The following is a 15,855-nucleotide window of genomic DNA, read 5'->3' as shown; positions in this document are numbered from 1 at the left end:
GAGCCGGATTTGTGATCGGCCTCGATATAGATAAGAGATAATTTAGAAGTGCTTACATACATGCATGTGTGCAAAGGAATTTGATGTGGCGAAATTCATATCGCTTGCTAGAATACTCGTTGGCATTTCAAGTGGTTTCAATCAGAGAAACAGAGTAAGGGATGGTTTTGTTTCATCGTATCTGTGTGCGCATGCTTATAGATAACGAGCTTTGCGCAAGCTCTGTGAAATGTAATGGTGTTCGTTGGGGAGGAGTTGAGCTGTGTATGTGTATGCACACATACATACCCTGCAGGGAAACCGCGGACTGGTGAATCAAATTTCTAGTTCCGTACTAGGTCTTTATCGCCAAAAAGGAACCAGTCCGATAGGAGCTAGATCCCCTCCAGTCCAAAATCGCGAAAAGTGGTACTTTTAAAAAAACAAATTTTTTTCAGTTTTTCCACTAGAAATCTATATCTAAAGTGACGAATTTAGAAATGGTTCGGAACTATAGAAAAGGGGATGCAGAACGAACTAGATCTTATTTGTCGAATTTAGAACCAGTTCGGAACTATCGAATAAGGGATGCAGCGGGGGGCTTGTTTACTTTACATAGATATGTGTTCTATTCTGTGCTTCGCAGATGCTTTTTCACTGCTTGGTAATACAAAACAAAGCTTTGTGTTAACATATTAACATCTTGGGGCCATCTGGAATCTAAGCAATAACAGCGAGCACCTCTGCAAAGTCAGCTACAGCAAGGTATGTAAACGTACATTTCTTACAATCATTCAAACAAATTTAATTTCAAATTGAAAAAACGTTTCTTTGAAAATAATGTAAAATGCACACGGAAGAACCGAAAAGATTGAAAAATCATAATACTTTTTTCTTTCGTCTGTCGATTTTAGAACTGGTTCGGAACTATATATTTTAGGACTAGTTCGGAATATCGAAAAAGGGATGCAGCGGGGGGCAATTGACACTTCCTAGGACATCGCCATGTTAAATTCGCCAGTTCTTGCATGCAAAAGAGATTTATCGCGAACCAGTACTGGGTCTAAATGTACTAGAAGCGCCCCAGTTCAGAACTAGAGATTTTCCCCACAGGGTATACGTGTGTTTATGTGCTTTTGAATGGTTTCAGCGGTGCACGAAATATAAGCTGGATGCGCGTCTGTGGCAACAACTATATTAATGGCAACCGACCTCTTTTGAAACATTGCAGTTCGGAGGGGAATTCGTTTAATAATCTTTAAGAATAGTTGTGACAGATGATGCGAGAATTGTTGCGAGAAGAAAAAATGATTATTCCTTGAAAATGGTAATAGTGAAAAGAGCGAAGAGAATGGAATTCTATAGAATTTGTGAAAGGATTATGTGAAAGAAAGAGGATGAGAAAAGTATTGCCATGCGTATACATACATATATTTGCGTAGATGTGTATGTGCATGTACTATGTGTTACAGTCCACTAGACGGTATTTATTTCTCATGAGATAGATGTATATGTATGTGCTTGGTGTGACGACAGATAGTTGCACCTTTTAAGAGATAGAGAGAAATTGCCAAAAGTGCATACACACGGCAACACGATGGCGTCAAGCGACAAGAAAAATAGCGAACGTTCTGGAATTGAAATCCATTTGGATGATATTCTTGATTGCTTGCATATAAGATAGAGTGAAAAGGTATCAGAATGAAAGAATAGCAGTCGTATCGTGATAGATTCTGGCGTCGTCTAAGAAGCGTTGATGATGAAATTATTTGGTTAATCGTGAAAAGGACAGTTTGTGACAAGAACATAACGCGATAAAATTTTGAGAAATATTTACTAGTAAATAGAGAAAATATTTATTATTATTTTGACGAGAGATTGTTGAAAGACAGTGAGTCCATCTACTCTACTTTTTGTAGAAGTAGAGATAAGTGTATAAAGATTAGAAATGGGTAAATTAACATATTCTTTTTATTGTATAGACAGCAGAATGGGAGGACAAGATCTTTTGGACAGTTTATGCAAGTCAATTTCGCGCATCATGGAATACTGCCAACATACCGAGTTCAAAAACGCAACACTGGAGCAAGTGAAAGTTCGCGCTGAGAAGCTGGAAGCTTATTATGGACGATTTGTAGATACACATGAGAAGCAGTTGGATCAAGATGCTATACAAGCAAGTACATATGACGACATCGCAGCTTTAGCGGAATCGCGCTATTTTACGGCACAAGCCCTGTTGGCTGTTAAGATCAAGGAGCTCACACCTGTGTCAGCGGCAATTTTGCATGAGCAGCAGCCCTTCGCGGTCCAGGTAAACATACCATATCAACAGCATGACTTAAAAAATACCTGGGGTAATTTTGACGGAACATTAACTATGTGGTCTGGGTTCCGTGACCGGTTTTCCGCTGCCATACATGAAAATAAGAATGTTTCGCCAGCCTTTAAATTTTCTTATTTAAAAAAGTCGCTCATTGGTAGAGCTGCACAAACACTCGGTGAATGGCAGCTTACAAATGATAATTATATAGAGGCATGGGAGCGGCTCAAGCAGCTGTATGACCGCAAATATCCAATTTGTCGCGAACATTTACGGCAGTTTATTCGTTTGCCAGTTATAGGAGGGGTCCCACGGGCTCATGAACTTCAGCGAATGTCCAATGTGACACATGAAGTGTTACGACAGCTCCGAGCTCAAGGAATTTCGGTCGATGCTTGAGATATGATTATAGTTCATATGCTACATGAAAGGTTAGATCCTGATACGAGTAAGCAGTAACGAGAGACAGAAACACCGACTGTTAAACAAATGCTAGATTTTTTGGATCGTCAAGCAGCTGCCTTAGTTAATGTTGCAGATCTACGTAATTTACGACCACAAGATGGCAAGCCATTAAACAATGGAAAGAGAGACAGGCTATTATCAACGCGTTTTGGGTCAGATGGCATAACGAGTATTTGACAACAGTACAGGAGCGCAAGAAGTGGCGACGAGAATCGGAGCGAGTGCGCTTAGGATAGTTGGTGCTAATTAAGAGTGAAAATTTTCCACCTGCGCAATGGGCTATAGGCCTTATAATAGAACTTCATCCCAGTAGGGATAATTTGGTACGCTCAGTGGCAATTCGAACTGCGACGAACATTTTACACCGGCCAGTACAAAAGATATGTATCCTGCCGATATACACAGAAGAGAAATAGAATCTGAGAACTGGCCAAGGGGTCGTAGCATTAGAAAACCTGATGGTTTTTCGGGGGGATTGGTAAGAACTGAGCGAATTTGGTGCGATGTGGCATCAACGAAATGTCAAAATAAATGAATGTCGAGAGCAAGAAGAATGTAAGAAATAAAATGTAAGAGTAGTAGTAATTTGAATTCAGCCAAATAAACATCGTTGGGTTTTTATACTATTTTTCCCAACGTTAAAAAATCTATCTGAGTTTTATTTTAATAGTTCTTCTTAGAAGAAACACATAAACACGAAGGTTGTCGTTTGAAGCCCACTTTGTAACATTTTAATTAACTAGAATATTTCAATCAATAAATTAGAAAATTTATGACAACCATCGACAATTCGCATACAATTACACAAAATCCCTCTTAACCAGCTTTTGTTTGATAGCAATATCGAATGTCCTTAATACATTACTTACCATTCATAGTTATAAATTTGTTGAATAAGTGGTAACTCTATTAAAAACACCAACATATTAATTTATAATGGTCCTATCTAGAAAACACGCTGCTGGTGCTGGAGTAGAGTTACTTATAAAAGTCGTAATTATTAACCGATGCCATTCAATTTCGCAGCGTTAATACCTGTATGATGAAAAAATCCTTTGCTAAAAATGGACCCGCTGGAGTTTAGGTATTTAGAAAAACCGTATTTTTTATAAAATCTGATTGGAATTCATAATGCGTATACATTTCATGACAAGCGAAGGTTTTGCAGAAAAAGGACCCTATGATGACGCTGCAGGCGAAATATATAGAACCCCTACGAGGTTTGTTCTGCTTAGGCCCTATGTTTATCTTAGACGAATTTACTTTTCAGATGGCTAAATAAAGGATGCGTTTAAATATGCATATAAAGACCGTAACACTGTGTAAGCGTGATCTTGCATCTACCTCCGATTGACGAAGTTGTTCGAGGCGGCCGTTATTACAGCAGTAAGGCTCAAAGAAACCAATTCATAAATATTAAGGGCCGTTTGCACCATGTCTAGTTAATTCTAACTCCCAGTTAAACATCTTTATCGACGTTATCGACACCCATCATATAACATGTGATCGATAAAGCAGTTAACGTGCTTAACTGAAGGATGTACCTCCAGTTAGCGTTAACTAGACATGGTGCAAACGGCCCTAAGACGAATTGCAAAAGTGGCGAATTGACAAGCAAAGATTCGACTACATCTGTCCAAGAAGGAACACGATAGCTATATCAATGGCTGCATTTGACGATATTCATGAGATCACACGACTCATTAAGCCAATGTACGGGAAAACTTTTCATCCTGTGGGACAGCGAGGCTTCTTGCCCCTCCTATAATTCAGAACACTCATCTGTGCTCTTGAGCTTCCGTATAAGGACTTTTATTGGCTTACATGGTACATCGGACCAATGTTGAATTTGCGGGATCATAGAAGAATATTACGCACGTTTGGCAGAGATCTCACAGGGGGAAATAAGACCATCGGTAAAACGCATGACATCGAAAGGAATTAGTATTCCATATGGAGTCACAGCGCTACTATTCTTGGCATATATGTGAGGAGGATTCCGCTTTTTAGTCGTTTCAATTTAAACTAAAAATGTCTATTTTACAGACTGCTTTTGCTTTTAAACGCTACTTTTGTATTGGCCAACGCAAAAGATCTTATTAGGCGCCGCGAAGCAAGCGGGCATTTGCTAGTATTTTTATAAAAAATAACCAAAATTATGTTATAAAAAAAAATAATATGTTAAATCTTGTCAAAATATGGTGCGGCTATAATTATTTCGACCACTGTATGTAAAAAAGTGACAAGAAAAAATATCAAAAATTCAACGCTTCAAGGAAAGCTTTCGACCCACACATAGACAGGGTGAATTCCCCCGCTGAATGCCGTAGCTTTTTGAACGAGAACATACGTATTTACGAAGAATTCTATTCATATATATGGTTGCCAGGTACACCGGCAAATTGATGGTAATTGAAATGCTGACGAACTCACAGGGAAAGGTAGGACCACCCAAAACCTTCCAGGAAAGGACACGGTGGATATACTTAGCAATAGCCACTTTCAAGCAGTTTGTTAAAGAACACACCATTCTAGTAGCCAAGGGACACTGGAGCAACTTTCGCCTGGCGAAACTTTCAGGATTACCTGGTATTGCTATAAAAGAAACGCTTACGGTCCACTCTCTAATGTGGAATCAGAACCAATATTGACCTATTTGACAAGTAAGACCGAATGGAAAAAATTACCAAATTGAAAAATAAATTACTAAATTACCAAACTTGACAAATAAAGAAAAAAATTACCAATTTTGGTTAAAAATGACCAAAGCGGTAACGCTGGTTAAGAGTCTTTCTTCGCTGAAGTTTTCTTTTTATGCGCCTTTTTCGTGACCAACTTTTGAGCTCGCGTCTTTATTCGTGTCTAGTGACTATATGTAGATCACAAGAATGATAGAATACAAGATTGCGCCAATCGAGCTGAGAGCAACTGGCCGTGACGTCAGCAAATACCAGAATGAGAGAGCAAGACGAACGCAACAAGAAAAAGAGGAAGCATCGTACAAAAGGCAGTATTACCAAGTTTTGAATTTGAAAACGCACCAAATTTTTATTGGTGTATTTTATGGACTTTATATGGATATATAATTTTATTGTAATAATCCGATTCAAATTAATAAAAATCAATGTTTCTTGTACGATGGTCGATTTCTTCTGGCATTGATTGAAGGTGCTGCCACATATTTTGTTGTCGCTTATGAGTGTCACTGTGCCATTATTTTGTTTACATTTTTCAAAGTTGCTTACCACACTTACGATTGCTATAAATTTTGCTTCCATTTTTTTAACATTTTCAAATTTGGTGTCTTCAAACTAAAAACAAAAGCACCAAAAACGCACAACGCACCAAACTCAAAAATGTTCGCGTTTTGAATACCCACTAAATTTGGGGCGAAAAGCATCAAGTTGGCAACAGTGAATGTAAACAAAAGTATTGTGTGACGTCAGCGAATGTGCGGATGCTGCCAAATCGACGAAGAGAGGGTGAGTAGCAGTGATCGGACATCTACCACATTGTGGCAGATCTGCCACTTTTTTGAGCATCTACCACACAAGGTCTGAAATCTACCACATATTCGCGTTTTTGAGTAGTTTTATTTTTGCTCGAGATAATTTTCTTAATTTTAAGAGCAAAAATTGTCCAACACTAAACACTAACAACAGGCAGAATGGGAGAATAAAATAAACCGTAAAATAGTAAATTTTCTCAATATTCAATTTTTTGACTCCCTCTTGCCAACAAGTGCTACTTTGGTCTGAGTAGGCAATTGAGAAGTAAAGTTCTCTATCGTCGTACAAAGATCACACTCTATAAGTCACTCATCATGCCTGTGCTGGTGAATGGCGTGGAGGCATGGACAATGAAAACTTCTGATGAAGCGGCTCTTGGAGTTTTCGAGAGAAAAATTCTGCGAAAGATTTACGGACCTTTATGAGTTGGCGATGGCGAATACCGCAGACGATTTAGCGATGAGCTGTATGAGCTTTTCAACGATATAAACATAGTGCAGCGAATTAAATTCAGCGGCTCCGATGACTTGACCATGTCCTTCGAATGGACAGAAATGCTCCTACTCTGGACGTATGCAACGCGGGCCGCGATGCTGGTAACATAGGAAGAGGAAAGCCTCCTCTGCGTTGGAAAGACCAGGTGGTGAAGGACTTGGCTTCATTTGGCATTTCCAATTGGCGTCAGTTAGCACAGAAGAGAAATGACTGGTGTGTTGTTTTGGACCCGGCCAAAATCGCTTTGGTGATTCAAGTTCTGGATTTGTTAATCATAAAAGAACAAAATTCTCGTCACGGTGACGTACCACCAATAGCAAATTTAAGCATATCCTACAGCGCGCTTTATGATCATGTTTGCCATTTAGTATATGCATACTCTGAAGATAATTTAGGTAGGCTGTCTTAAGTGTAGCCATTCTAAATAGGGTTGCCAGATTTTTTATGCGCGAAATCAGTACTTAGAATTTTTTATGCTAAGAAAATAAGTACTTTTCAGTACATTTTTATTCAAAGTAATATTATGAATGTAAGTATCAGATAATACTTTAAAACGCCAGAATAGTTTTTTTAACAATATTTTTGTATATAAATAAAATATAGTTCATTAAAAATAAAAGTGGTATTCATTTTAACCTGAGTGTACACATCATTGTACGCAGTATTTTATATTTATGACATTTTTGAATAGCAATAAAGAGATCATTTCCGTCTTCAGTTTTTAAATAGTCAAAGAATTATATATATTTAATTTTAAAATTACTTTTAATATGCAGTTAAGTTTAAAAAAAATTTTAATTAGAAGCCGGTTTCTCTCTTGCCGCCAGGAAGCAAACTCTATACTTAAGATCATCTCAGTTGCTTCGTTTGAGTGTGGTATTGAAAAAAAAAAACAAAATTACATATTTTTTCAAACTGTGGAAAAGTACCACTATTTAAGGACTTCATCTATAATTCCGTATGGCTTAAATTAATTCTTTCAACTACGCAAAAACTTTGAAAGACTAGGAGTTCGCTAAAAAGAGTCTAACTCTATGTATTGTATGCAAAACTCTTTTACTATGTCAGTATATGGTGAAAAAAGAATTGTTAGTTATAGGCAAAAGCCATTTGAATATTCAAATTTGTTGTTATTAAACTGAAAGTTATTTTCGAGATAACTAGCAACACTCGACAAAAAAACGTCAGCATTATTTTTAAAAAATTTAACCTCCATCATAGGAATGAGTAATGGGGGGTTTAAATTCGATTTTTTCCGAATTTCGAACGTTGCCTAAACATTCGGTTATTCGGTGCGAAATTTGGTGGTACCAATTCGATTTAATTCGAATTTTTTCAAATTTTCAACAATTTTCTTACTGAAAATTTAATAGTTTGTTTGTAAGAAGGATAGCTCAAATCAAAAAAGAGATTCAATTGAACTTACATTAAAACGATTAATTATCCGTATCGCTCTTCTTAGCTTAACAACCAAAAATAAATACAAATAAGAAGTATTTCTTTGTTCTGGATTTGTTAATCATAAAAGAACAAAATTCTCGTCACGGTTAGGTACCACCAATAGCAAATTTAGGTAGGCTGTCTTAAGTGAAGCCATTCTAAATAGGGTTGCCAGATTTTTTATGCGCGGAATGAGTACGTTAGAATTTTTCATGCTAAGAAAATAAGTACTTTTCAGTACATTTTTATTCAAAGTAATATTATGAATGTAAGTATCAGATAATACTTTAAAACGCCAGAATAGTTTTTTTAACAATATTTTTGTATATAAATAAAATATAGTTCATTAAAAATAAAAGTGGTATTCATTTTAACCTGAGTGTACACATCATTGTACGCAGTATTTTATATTTATGACATTTTTGAATAGCAATAAAGAGATCATTTCCGTCTTCAGTGTTTAAATAGTCAAAGAATTATATATATTTAATTTTAAAATTACTTTTAATATGAAGTTAACTTTAAAAAAAATTTTAATTAGAAGCCGGTTTCTCTCTTGGCGCCAGGAAGCAAACTCTATACTTAAGATCATCCCAGTTGCTTTTTTGAGTGTGGTATTGAAAAAAAAAAACAAAATTACTTATTTTTTCAAACTGTAGAAATGTACCACTACTTAAGGACTTCATCCATATTTACTCATGGCTTTAATTACTTTTTTCAACTGCGCAAAAACTTTGAAAGGCTAAGAATTCGCTAAAAAAAAGAATACCAAAGACATCGAGATGTATTGTATGCAAAACTCCTTTACAATGTCAGATAATTTGAGAGCAAAGAATTGTAAGTTGTAGGCAAAAGCCATTCAATAATTACAATTTTGATGTTATTAAACTGAAAGTTATTTTCGAGATAACTAACAACCCTCGACAGCCCTCTTTTTACATAAATTATCCTCTACTGGTATGTACGTATAGACTCGGCGATATGCCCATAAAATCATTGCTCTTTTTATTGTATTAATTTCTTGCGCATATAAAACATTATCTGAAATATGTCAACTATAATTAAATTCCTTTCTATTTACTTTTTAGATTACGGTTTAAGGAATTCTAGCGTTATGTAAAAACCTAAAAAATATCCCAAAAGTATTTGGTTTGTGCAGAATAATATTACAGAAAAAAATACATGGAGAAAAATTACCCAGCACCGAGTACCGGTGAGAAGACCCCTATTACAAATTTGTATGCTCAGAATTTAATATTCAGTACAAAACAGTACAATCTTTGAAAAATCAGGGCATTAGCGTACTGATTGAAGAAATGAATAAAATCAGTACGAGAGTTGAAAAATCAGTACTGTACTGATAAAATCAGTACGTCTGGCAACCGTAGGCAAAAGACAGGATCTACATGTATATTTTTTGTTAGTCCGACTTTCTTCAAATAAGTTTCAATTTCTTTGTCGTAGTACCTGTCGGGTTTCCTATATCAACTCTGATTGAGATTGTATTGCGATTACGACTACAGTTTTTTTCGGCCGAGTGCCTTTCAAATCATTGGAATTAACTAAGTTAATTAAGTAAACAAGTATTTACTTCAATTTTTCATTTTAAAATCACTCAAGTTTGTATATTTTTAAATTTAACGAACTTGTTTATTCAAATTATCGCCGACAAAAAATCCAACCATGTGCCACAGTCATATGTTTTTCCTAATTGCAAATTCTTGCATTGGGCAAATAACTAAACCGTACCCAGTTGAATCGTTATTTGGTTTTCCTCAATCAACAATTGCACCAAGACGACGCACAGTGTTTCGACTATATGGAGGAAGGTAGAAAAAAGTCATGGTGACAGTTGATAAAAAAAAAACCGGTTGGACTTCGAGAGGGAAAAGTAAAAGTCGTTAATATCAAATTTTACATTATTTTCCTTCTTCATGAACGATACATTTCCGAAAAAATACGGGAATGGGCACGATACCGACTAATCAGTTTAGTTGCCTTTGGCGATTAACCCATTAAAGAAAGTGTTTCTTTTTCAACTGTAATCAATTATCTGTCGTGGAATATTCAGGTGAAGGTATTTATCATTTATTTGGTACTTTCATATTTTCTTACCTTAAAATTTACTTTGAAATATAGATGCTAAAGATTATTAGTAAAAAAAAGTGTGAGTACCGGTCGAATGTTTTAGAGAATTTTATGTAGTTTTCGAATATATAATTTGATCTTTGGGCGCGACTTTGCAAATATATGTAGTATTCGATTTTCTTAATTTTTGATTTTCAGATGCATAATTTCGCGTAAAGAATTTTTCGAAAAATGAAAAAATCTCACCAAGTCATTTTATGGTATAACCTTTGTTTTCTGAGAGTGGAAAACAGGAAACAAAAATTAACCAAAATTCCATCACATTTAATGACTGGGCCCAGATTTTTTGTGAGTTTCTTCCCTATATTTTATATTTACGTTTTTATAATAAAATAAAGACTACAAACTAAATACCATCGAAATCGGATGAAATTTAATCTTTCCGCCCACAAGAGTAGAGGGCGTGGCAATTATTCCATTTGTACAAAATTTCATAATTCTCAATATCTAAGCAAAACTAGAGCACACGTAAAGTTTCAGTGAAATCGGTGGTGGTGTACTATTATTTCCACCTGCCTCCATATAGTCAAAACACTATGCGACGTCACGCACTCATTAGCGGTACCGCGATGGGCGCAATCTCTATTTCTCTCAATCGTGATAAAATTCGGCAGTACGGAGCGTGTCAATGTAATAAGATGCATGAGGAGTTACACCTTGCATATAAACTGTACATATTTCGAAATACATACGTTTTTTTTTGTTTCCCAAAGGCGATTTGCCGGGAAAATTTCCAAAGACGGTTTTTGGCTGTTCACACAGCGAATGAAATTCCGGCAACCTTTTTGGATACTAAAATGTAACCGTGAGCTGCTTTACCGGTTGTTCGTTATTTCTCTTCTTCATAACAAACGTTATTTTCAGTTTGAAGATTAATTTATTAGTCAAAACTAAACAATTAATTTCTGAAAAATAATTAGTAAAAGCATTTCTGATATTTTATTCAGCGCTAGCTTAAAGGTGAGACCCTCAGTGGCTAGAGGCGTCACCTGTGTAATTTTTCATACATACAGTAGTGGAAAATAAATTACGACATTTTAACAAATTTTTCCTATTTCTCTTTTGTTTATTTAATATTTATTATATTTTTATAAAAGTAAGTATAGCTCATTATCTAACAAAAAACATATAAAGTCATATTTCAAACTTTGTGCGAAAATTATAAAAAATCTGCAAACTTTGAACTTTTTAATCAGATTTTTTAGAAACTTGTTGAGTATGCAGTTTTATAACCCATTAAATTTTGGTAAAGTGTAAGTTTTATGTTACTACAAAATCGCTTTGATTTTTGGCAATTTTGTTCAACGCATTTTCCTCCATAAAAAGTATGTTCGACAATGTTTTTTGTATGGAAAGAAATGCGTAATACATTCAGAGTAAAAATTATCAAAAATCAACGCGATATTTTAGAAACTTCAAACTTGCACTTTATTCTACTAAAAATTAATGGGCTATAAAACTGCATACTCAAAAAAATACTTTAACATCGGATTAAAAAGTTGAAAATTTAGAAGCAATTTTGCAGAATTTTTATAATTTTTGCATAAAGTTTGAAATATAAATTTATATTATATATTATTATTATATTATATTAGTTATATATTTATATATTTTTTGTTAGATAATGAAATATACTTTTATAAAAAATAATAAATATTAAAAAAAGTAAGTGCGCCTGGGCCACACTGGAGAAGTGAAACTTATGTTACATACATATCTATTTTGTCTCATAACCAATACGCATACATACATACATATGTACATACATACATACATCTGCTTTTGCTTAAGGTTATATTATTTGTCTTTTTTCTATCTACATCCCTAACTCTACCCCTGTTCGTTCTAATTACATTTATGCTATTCTGTTTTTCTTTATCTTCATTTTTATATTTATACTCTTTCGATAACAAAATCGATAGTAACATTCAATAAAATATCGGTAATAAAACCGATTAAAATATCGATAACAAAATCGATGAAAAATTAGATAAAAATTTCGATAGCAAAATCGATAATAATATTGGTAGCAAAATCTTTTAGAAACTCGATAAAAAANTCTTCATTTTTATATTTATACTCTTTCGATAACAAAATCGATAGTAACATTCAATAAAATATCGGTAATAAAACCGATTAAAATATCGATAACAAAATCGATGAAAAATTAGATAAAAATTTCGATAGCAAAATCGATAATAATATTGGTAGCAAAATATATTAGAAACTCGATAAAAGAATCGATAAAAATAACCATAACAAAATCGATAAAAATATCCATAACAAAATCGATTAAATCGAAAAATATCGATAACAAAATCGATAAATATCGATAATAAATTCGATAAATATAGATATCAAAATCGATAAAAAATCGATAAAAAATATCGCCAACAAAATTGTTAAAAATATCGATTACAAACCCGATAAAAAAAATATATTAGAAACTCGATAAAAGAATCGATAAACCGTAAATATCGATAGCAAAATTAATTAACAATATCGATAAAGAAATCGATAAACAATCGATAAATATCGATAACAAAATCGATAAAAAATATCGCCAACAAAATTGTTAAAAATATCGATTACAAACCCGATAAAAAAACGGTAAAAATATCGATTGTTATATCGATAGGTTCCGTAAATATCGATAGCAAAATTAATTAACAATATCGATAAAGAAATCGATAAACAATCGATAAATATCGATAACAAAACCGATAAAAATATCGATTATTTTATCGATAAGTCCCGACAATCCCGAAAATCTCTAAAATCCAAAAATAGTTCCCAGATTGAGTCTGTGTGTCACTCTCTATATCCTTCCCTCATTAGTTACCTTTATATTAATCTTTCTTCCCCTATCTTCATCTTTACTTTTATCGGTATCCTCATCCTCATCCTCCTCTTTGTCTTTACTTTTATGTTTATCATTTTCTTCATCTACATATTCCCCTTCACCTTTGCCCTTATATATGTACATAAGTAAAGTGTTTAAAATTACCTTGGTCTTCATTTTTGCCTTTATCTTTACGCATCTTTGTTTTGTATTTATTTTTACTTTTGCCTTTATCATCTTTGTTTTTGTTTTTATTTTTACTTTTGCCTTTATCCTTTTCTTTATTTATATACGTAGTCACCTTTACTTGCATTCTTGTATTGGTCTTTTTCTATTCTTTAACCTTTTATTAGTAAATTTTTGTTAAATTAATACCATATGCATACAACCAATAAGCACTTGTTTCAGCCCCAACCATTTCCGTTGCATCAGTTCCGTTGCACCATTTCGGTTGCACCATTTCCGTCGCATCAATTCCGTTGAATTTGCCAATTTACTCTCAACCAACCAACCGCTGCTAAAGAAGTTTCACTTCAATAAACAAAAGAAAAATAGGAAAAATTTGTTAAAATGTCGTGTACCTATTTATTTTTCCACCACTGTATATGAGCCATTCTTACCGTTATATATTTCTTGTCTATGTGTGAAGGGCAATCGGTTTTATAAAGGTTTTTTAAGACTACTTGTAGACTGTACTATTATAAGTGTTTTATAATGCTCTTAATAAAGAACGTATGTATATAATAAAATAGGTTTATAAGGCTCTGCGTGTAGACATATATAGGACTCTTTTTTATCCTGTTTTCTTTTTTGTATTTCATGATTAGAACAAATCTTTTACAAATTTAAGCTTTTAGATCTCTATAAGTTTTCTTCATTCAGAATCAGCATTAAGCTAATTTATACACATCTATAAATTTTAATTCTTGGGTTCAAACTACCGGGGCAAGTTATATCGGTAAAAAAGAAGTTATACGTGTCCCGGCGTTTCTCTGGGTCACGTCTAGGAATCGAGATATATATAACTATCCTATAGGGGAAATTGCCACCTTTGGTGGTTTTTTTTTGACATAACTCGAGAACCACTAGTCCGATTTTGCTCAAACAAATTTAAAAAAATTAAAAATTACAATTCCTTTAATCTGTTCATATAACGTTTTTCTATATAATCAACAGTTTTAAAAAATTTAATATTTTAGGCAAAAAGTAGTTTTTTTCTTCATACATTTATTTTTACCGGCAAAACTGTTGATTATATAGAAAAACGTTATATGAACAGATTAACGGAATTGTAATTTTTAATTTTTGTAAATTTGTTTGAGCAAAATCGGTCTAGTGGTTCTCGAGTTATGTCAAAAAATTACCACCAAAGGTGACAATTTCCCCCTTTTTGATAGTTATATATATATCTCGATTCCTAGACGTGACCCAGCGAAACGCCGGGACACGTATAACTTGTTTTTGACCGATATAACATTTCCCGTTGGTTTCATCCCATCCCGATTTTGACTGTCGCATAGTGTTATATAAAGAGAAATCCCTTTTTTTATGTAACAGGTAATCTCGCGAACGGTTGGTCCGATTTTCAAGAAATTTTGTATGCAAATAGCTTTCGGTAACCACCATGTTTTCGGCTAAGAACATTTTACTTTTTTCGGGTAGGTGGACCAAGGACCGGTCTATTCGAAAAAATCTTATTATAGTCCGATTTGCTTAAAATTTAGTACGTAAGTAGCTTTTTAGCATATATTAGCATATATGACCCATTTTTTCCGGGAAGAGGACCAGGGACTGATCTATTCGAAAAAATCGTATTTACGGTTCGATTTGCTTAAAATTCGGTACGTAGGTAGCTTTTTAGCATATATTAGCATACATATATGATCCATTTTGTCCGCGAAGTGGACCAGGGACCAAGCTGTTCGAAGAAATCGTATTTATGGTCCGATTTGCTTAAAATTCGGTACTTAGGGAGCTTTTTGCCTGGATAAGCTTATAGATTCCTGTTTTCCAATTTTCATGCAATTTCGAATACAAATAGCTTTAAGTAACGACCATATCAAGGGGCGAATTCGTAACTAGGCAAGATTTTTTTGCGCCAATCAGAAACAACAACAACTGTCAAAATATAATTATAATATATAATATATCTCAACTAATATATATTTAGAAAGCCGTTTGTTAGTTTTCGCAAGGCTCGAGAGCGGCTGAACCGATTTTTTTGAAACTGCCACCTGCCGCACGTGTCCCAAGGATGGTTTTAGGCTGAAAAAAATCTATATGTAAAGGGGGCGTGGCACTTCCCATACAAACCGAATTTCTCATGCTACATATCTCTGAAAGTGTGCATGGTAGAGTTTTGGAAATTGGTATGGAGATATACGAAATCAATCGCATACCCTTGGAGAAAAATTTAAGCTATTATAAAAAGGGGTGTGACATCTCCCATACAAACCGATTTTTTTATACTGGTTATCCTTGGAAATTTTTTGGTAGAGTTCTAGAGTTTTGTAAGGAGATGTACCAAATAAATCGCATACTCTTGGAGAAAAATTGGAACTATTGGAAAAGGGGGCGTGGCATCTTCCATACAAACCGAATTTTTCATACTGCCTATCTTTGGAAGTGTTCATGGTAGAGTTCTGGAACTTGGT

At 34.2% G+C, this 15,855-nt stretch overlaps 1 protein-coding gene across 1 annotated transcript; it reads left to right on the top strand.

The window, feature by feature from the left end:
• The first annotated feature begins 1,068 nt into the window (after nt 1-1,068).
• Nucleotides 1,069-3,771, top strand: LOC108361902 (uncharacterized). The gene is made up of 2 exons (XM_017614678.1): nt 1,069-2,293; nt 3,718-3,771. Exons 1-2 carry the CDS (start codon nt 1,928-1,930, stop codon nt 3,769-3,771), a joined length of 420 nt encoding a protein of 139 aa, XP_017470167.1. The 5' UTR covers nt 1,069-1,927.
• Nucleotides 3,772-15,855: the final 12,084 nt, after the last annotated feature.

The sequence above is a fragment of the Rhagoletis zephyria genome, unplaced genomic scaffold, assembly GCF_001687245.7.
Source record: "Rhagoletis zephyria isolate East Lansing unplaced genomic scaffold, Rhagoletis_zephyria_1.1 Rzeph_scaffold_00878, whole genome shotgun sequence".
Classification (NCBI taxonomy): domain Eukaryota; kingdom Metazoa; phylum Arthropoda; class Insecta; order Diptera; family Tephritidae; genus Rhagoletis; species Rhagoletis zephyria.
Note: the sequence above shows the minus strand (reverse complement) of the source record. Positions and strands in the feature narration are given on the sequence as shown.